This window comes from Bombus vancouverensis, chromosome 3, assembly GCF_051014615.1.
Source record: "Bombus vancouverensis nearcticus chromosome 3, iyBomVanc1_principal, whole genome shotgun sequence".
NCBI lineage: Eukaryota > Metazoa > Arthropoda > Insecta > Hymenoptera > Apidae > Bombus > Bombus vancouverensis.
The window spans coordinates 2,574,464-2,581,189 of NC_134913.1; the positions used below are offsets into that span (position 1 = coordinate 2,574,464).

Sequence of the window (6,726 nt, forward strand, 5' to 3'; positions counted from 1 at the left end):
ATGCACTGGAAACGTCAGCGCGCGAAAATTTTTCCGTACAAAAGGTTCAGCATGTATTGAAAACAGAGCACGTGGCATAAAACTGCGTGTTGTTGTTCGTTACTCGATTTGCGATATAATTCGCAATCAGAAAATATTTGAAGAGCGTGGGAGAAAATATGATGTTTTATTTTTTATTTTTCATAGGAAAGCAATTTACAAATTTTAAATATCCATTTAAATTCTCTATTTGATCTCGAGAGTAAATATAAATTTTCCTCAGTTGGTTGAATATTTTATAACATTTTTTTAGGTCTTAAAATTGTGCAGATTTATCGCTCATATCTGAAATATTTATGATTCTATATCTAAAAGCTTTTTCTTCTTTGCTTTACGGTGGCTCACGAAAATATTTAAACACTTTTCGTAAAAAACTTTCATGTATTTAACTGACAAAAAATTACAAAAAAATACATGAATCATGCAATCACGAAAAGAAACTGCTATTCTGCACTTAATCAAAAGAAATGTTTAAACTGGATTTTTGAAAAATTATCAAATTTGTAAGAATGTAAATTCACTGGAATAAAACATGGAGGAATTCATGGATCGAGAAAACACTAGGAGGATGGAAGTTTTCCAGCCAGTTTGGTACAAAGATCATGGAATAACAAATGAGAGATCGTTCAGAACAATCACAGCGTTTCACATCGTCGCGAAGAAATCTCGCACCAGTTTAACGCTAAACTCCGAAAACATGTTTAACGCTGAAATGCAGAGTCTTATGTAAGTTCAGCTTGACGTTAAATTGATCGAATATCAAATTATATACATTTGGATTATACAATGATTCCACTGAGAAGCTTTTTTCCAGGAATATCCGACTTCGCCTAATTCCGTCTAAAGGGAAACGCGGTCCTGTAGACTGTAGTTCTGATTTTAATTGTTAAACCGGGAAACGGATAGGTTGTTGGAGAAACAGTGATGTAAATTGCGATATTCAAACAGAGAGAATGTAGTTTAAGGTTATTTTAAAAGACATTTCATACTGTCGGTCTCGAAAAAAAATATGCAGATGTCGAAAAGTAAAAAATGTTAGACTTATAACAAACCGTTGCTTAAATGTTAAAAGAAATGTTAAGAAAGTAAATTTTCATGTCTCAAAAATATTCGGACACTTTATAAATCGATGTTAAAAAGGCTAAAATGGCACTTTTTTTATAAAAGTAATATTTCTGATATTTTTTTTTGTTCAATAACACGTTCTAAACAGTTTAATATTTATGTCGAAGATAGTGTTTAAGATAGCAAGTTCTGTAGGCAAGCACATCCATTCCTATGAAATAAACTGGACTCTAGAATCAATAAGAAACAATAATAAATATTAAAGAGATATAACAAATTCGTCTAATTGAGGAATAAAGTACAGTATCGATTAGTAAAAAAAAAAAAAAAGAAAAAAATGTCCAACATATTAAACGACTTAAAACATGCTATAGAACAAAAAGGATATCGGAAATTTTACTTTCATAAAAAAAATTGCCACTTTACTTCCTTTAACGTCGATTTATAAAGTGTCCTAATATTTCTGAGACATGAAAATTAATTTTTTTTAACATTTCTTTCAATATTTAAACAACGGTTTGTGTTAATTTAAAAGTATTTTATCTTCTGACTTATACATATATTATACTTCAATATATCTATGCAAAATATTTTTCTTGTTTTATCTGTATTTATTTCAGATATAGAACGTAAAAGTAAAAGTTATGTTTATCACGAATATTTTCGTCACCAGTTTTAAGTACTCGTCCAACAGTATATAATTTTTTTTCTCCACCGCCTTCAATTAAAACGATAATTGTAGGCGTTTTCGGCATCTGAATTAAACAAGAAGAAGCTCGGTTTGAAATCGTCGAAACAAACGAGAAACAGGGGTTGCTAGTTCTCGAACCTAATTCTCGAACAGCAGACCGAGCAAAAGTTCGCGTCCCTGCTCGTAACACTTACTATCAGACGCGAGGGTGGAAGACTTTCCTCCTCGGTGAACATTTCGTAGTCAGACAGTTGAGCAAGGTAGCGAACACGCGTGGATAGAACTAGGAGGTACGGAGAATAGACGATTCAAATAGCCTTTCATCTCCGTCTTGGGGTAATTTCAAGGCTTTTACGAAAATTCATGGGGCAAAAGCTTCGATCGCGTAGCTAGAATCTTAGGTTTCACCGCACTGCCTTTTCTGTTCGCTTGTCTGTGTTTCTTTTGCATCGAATAGAGCTATTCTTCTTTCGTGCCTTGTATTGAGCGTTTTCTTTATCCGCTTCGGCCCACTTTCCCCCTTTTACGATTGCCATGCTACTAATCGGCCGACTCGCTGTTCTCCCGATGGTCTTAAAAAGAAGAATCGCTCCCCTTTGAACGGGCTAAGGAATCTTCTTGCGATTTCGTGAATTTGCGTATTTTGTTGTACGATAGAGAAGCACAGGATATCGATAGAAAATAAGATATTAGAGAGATGAATAGTTTTTGTGATGTAGTTGGTTATTAGATAAGAATCTTAAATTAAATTATTCTGGATTTTAATATATTTATTTTAATTCAAAGCCTACAATTTTACTGCAGTTTTCTCCCTACAAACTGTTCGTGGGATTCAGGTAAATTCAGGAAATACGTCAATCTTCGTATGCAAATCGGACCACCATCCATTCGATCAGCGCTATTTTCACCGTTCTATTCTAAAGTGATTTTTGTTTTTCAGTACGTGAAAGATTTACCACTATGGTTGTACTTGTTTCTGTCATTTCATAGATATCAGTAAAAAAGAAACAAAAAGAAGAAAAATAAAAAAAAATCACATGGAAATTGTATTTCATATCTTATTTCTTATCAGATCATTCAATGTCCCAATACTTATGAACAAAAGTGTATAACCATTTTAACGATTGTATTGGGATGTTTATCTCTCCCTCATTTTTTTGAACAATTTTTATCCCAGCAGTCAGAGTATGCACAGCTCCAAGTCCAAAACATTCTCGAGAGAAAATATCTGCACCGAGACTAAGCACGTTCGACAGTATACAAATCATCCGAGGGCCCCATTTTCAAAAAAGGATTTTTATTATTTCATAGCCTATGAATCTCTTTGCTCTGGAGGTTGGTTCAACGTCGACGTCGTCGGTTGACAAATGTGCGTCGGTACGAGCGCTTTTACCTCTAATAAAAATTTACGACCATCACTCGGTGAAACATTTTTCGCGCCCTTCCGATGCGTATTGCATTTCCGGCGGCTGCTGCATTTCCACCTCTCCCCCTTTCATCCGCGGCGATTGTTGAATTTCGCGTCACCAACTCGCTTTACGATATGCGTGCACGTGACTTCGATACTATTTTCGAAAATGAGAATTTCTGCGCTATACACAGTTCGAAGCTTTTGATTTCGTTATTTATCGACTGGATGATTTAAAATTCTGCTTGCCAGCCGAAAGAGTTTGTATTCGAGGTACCTTTCAACACAATTTGATGATTTTTTTATATGCCATAAGTGTGTGAGAAAGTAAAACAAATTTGCGTTTCAAAAATAGTATTTACATGGAAACAATTAAACGAAATTTTTAAAATTTTCAGCAAATTGTTAACCTCTTGTTTAAGAGATTCTAGTCTTTTAATATAGGACATTTTAAAGACGTCTTTAAGATGCTCGTAACAAATTACCATAGGATGCCTCCGTATGATCCAGATCCTGGAAATGCTTTACTGTATAATTATTCTAGGTACAAAAATCTAGATTATATAAACATGGTTTTAAACATTCTCGAGATACCCTATAGAATCTGAAAAATTTGTTCAAATTAAACGAGTTTATCTTTGCTTCATCTCGACGACACTCGTGTATCTTTCATCCAAACTTTTACATTTCGCATCTTATTTACAAGCGAAACACAATTTTACGGCAGCGACTTAAAAAAATGTCTTCATAAAACTCGGATAAGCTTCCAGGGGCACGGTTGTATTCGATAAATCGGCGCGCTTTCTTCCGACGCTACGCGCCTCTGCTTTTTTCTTTTCAGCTTCCTGCCCTCGTATCCGACTTTTTGTGCGGAGAAAAATGTCCGTTCTTCGCCGCGTTTCCGGATGCTGCGCGTCTTCTTCTGAATGCCGACGTTACCTCGCAGACGTTGCTTCGTCCGTTTTTCCTTCGAAACGTAGCGCGCGCATTCAGAATATCCTCAAAAATTTCGCGCGTTAGATTCACGTTATGAGTGCACCGCGCTCTTTCTATTTATTTATTTCATTTACATTATCAACCTGTCGATATCGATTCACGTCAAAATACGATGTCTTATATTACTTTCGAGCGTGGACACTTTGTAAGCACAACTGCAATTTTAAGAATCTAAGACTTTCACGAACCTACAACGATTTTGTATTTTATTAAGAGTGCGCCTGTGCTAAACCTCCATATACGAGATAGAAAATTTTGTCCGCGATTTTGTGATAGAAAAATACGAAAATCACCCGCGATTGAACGGTTAATTACAACAATGCAAAATTAGTTGTAGTTTGAAGACAAAAATATGTTTGTATGAACTATTTTTCTTATTTTAGTGTGCTATTTCTACGTGAAATACGCTGCGAGATCACGTTACTGCATTTCCTATACACAACAGGACATGTATTTCCCTTATTCCTCGGATATACGTTGTTATCATTTCGTCCTTATTTCCCTGGTAAAATTGAATCCCTTTGTACGTAGCTGACCCTTTTCGGCCACGGATAATATACGGACGAACCGATAATAATCTCTCCGTCTCTGATACCCTTGTATCGGTTACATTTTACACTTTGTAGCCTTGCCGCTAGCCAATGTGTAATCATTCATCGATCCGCCGCAGTTTTTATGATGTACACGTTTGGTCACGATAACGAGGACGGTGGATAGAACATTTTTAGGCTTCGAAAAAAGGAGAAAAACGGAATGTTAAATGGAGAAAAGCGAGATATTGGAATTTGGGTTTATTCGGAGGTGTATTGCCACAAATTAATCGAGAGGTGAGGCTAATTTTTAATTGTTTTCTACAGTTCGTGCTTCTTTGTCTATGTGATGAGTGAAACTGGTATTTACTATTGTAGTATCGGGGAGAAGGGCCTAAGAAACGTCGAGCTAACTACAGACAATGTCGCGAGAGCCGAGGCGTTGTCGGCTCCATCAATGCATTACCGGGTCCTTCAAATAAATAGCTTCGCCGAAAAGACCTACGTGACCCTGGCTACGAGCGTCTGCAGAACACGTGTGCGGTGGGCCTAGCAAAAGACAATAGAATGCTACAACGGCCAGAGAGTCAGTCGAGAAGCAGAGTGCGAGTTGAGCGGGTACGGAGTGTGAGTCGACGTGCGACGATATTGTAGTCGGTCCTTTTGTTATCGAATATCACTTATTAAAATACATTAAACTTTAAACTCTACCATCATCACTTGTCCTTACTCTAAGAATCCATCAGTTACTACACTATTATTTTATAATAAGGATCAAATGACAATTTTATCGCTGCATCCAAAATCTTTGGAATTGCAAACAATTGATACGTAATACTAAGTACACGTGCAAAAGCAACACGATTCACAATTTAATCATTTCTGGACCGGAAGACAGGACAATTATCCTCGGTTTTACGATTCCCAAGCAGTTTGTCAGCCCGTGGTTGACCATTCGCGTTCTAACGAATTAGGATCAGGACCGTAAAATCCCAGGGGCTGGTCGCGATTCCTGGCAAAGGTGGGACCATCAAGTCCGATATTACCGGCGGTGGTCCTGATTAAACCGACTTCATTTCAGGATGATATAAAGCGACCGGCAGGAAAGCCGCGCTACCACATTTCGCCTTTTACGAGCTACAAAATCGCGCCGTTTTGTCCATACGTGGTGGCTGTAAATCGCGGTTTCCTTTTTAATTTCGCTGATGCTACATCCGTTGCTCGGGTATACGTTATAAAATCCTCTGGCATCGCTGAGAAAGCTCCGCGAAAACTCTAATTATTCCGGGTGAATAAATTTTTCCGTGATATTTCAACCACGCCCGCAAACCTCTGCTATATTTTTTGGCAATCTTCTGTTTATTTCCGTGGCCGTTTCTTCATGGACGAACATTATTTCGACCGGATCGAGCCTGAAACAATGCTTCTCATTGTTTCGTCCCTCTTTCTCCTTTGTTACTTTCTTTCTTCTCTATTTTTTTGTTCGTTTCGTTTTTATCGTTGTTTCTTTTTATCTGATGAAATGGGATTGTTTTGCAACGTTGCAAGCTGCGGGAAATGGAACTTGAACCCGGATGAAAAACCACGTCGTCGTTGCCTGATTGTTGACATCGTGCCGCACGTTCGTTGTTCGTTGGCCTTTTTGGTTTTCTGTTTTTCGAAAAATGCTCGTCATATGTTTCTTGGATGATGCTTTTTATAGCTGCACATCGTGAACTATATACCGTGGCAATATCGCGGACATTTGCTGACGTATAGTGACTTACAATTGTAATATGTCCGTGAAAGTGTTTTATTTACAAAATATCCATAGCAGTATTTTGATCGCATAAAAATAAGCCTTCTTTTAATGCGAAATAAAGTCTACGGTATAACTGTACAATATGTGATGGGTGTGATTTATGTGGAATATTTTTCCTCAATTTCTATATTTTCTCGGCTGTTTTTATTTGAAAATAGCTCGTTACGCGATGCTTTTTACTCGCCCATCACCGTAT

General features: G+C 37.1%; 1 protein-coding gene across 1 annotated transcript in view; it reads left to right on the forward strand.

The window, feature by feature from the left end:
* The window catches only part of LOC117164134 (uncharacterized), a 103,714-nt gene extending 98,813 nt beyond the window's left edge, over window positions 1-4,901 (forward strand). Inside the window, exon 4 of the mRNA XM_033346982.2 lies at window positions 4,826-4,901. Coding sequence (XP_033202873.2) covers window positions 4,826-4,848 — 23 coding nt within the window. The 3' untranslated portion in view covers window positions 4,849-4,901. The remainder of the gene's footprint in view (window positions 1-4,825) is intronic.
* Window positions 4,902-6,726: the final 1,825 nt, after the last annotated feature.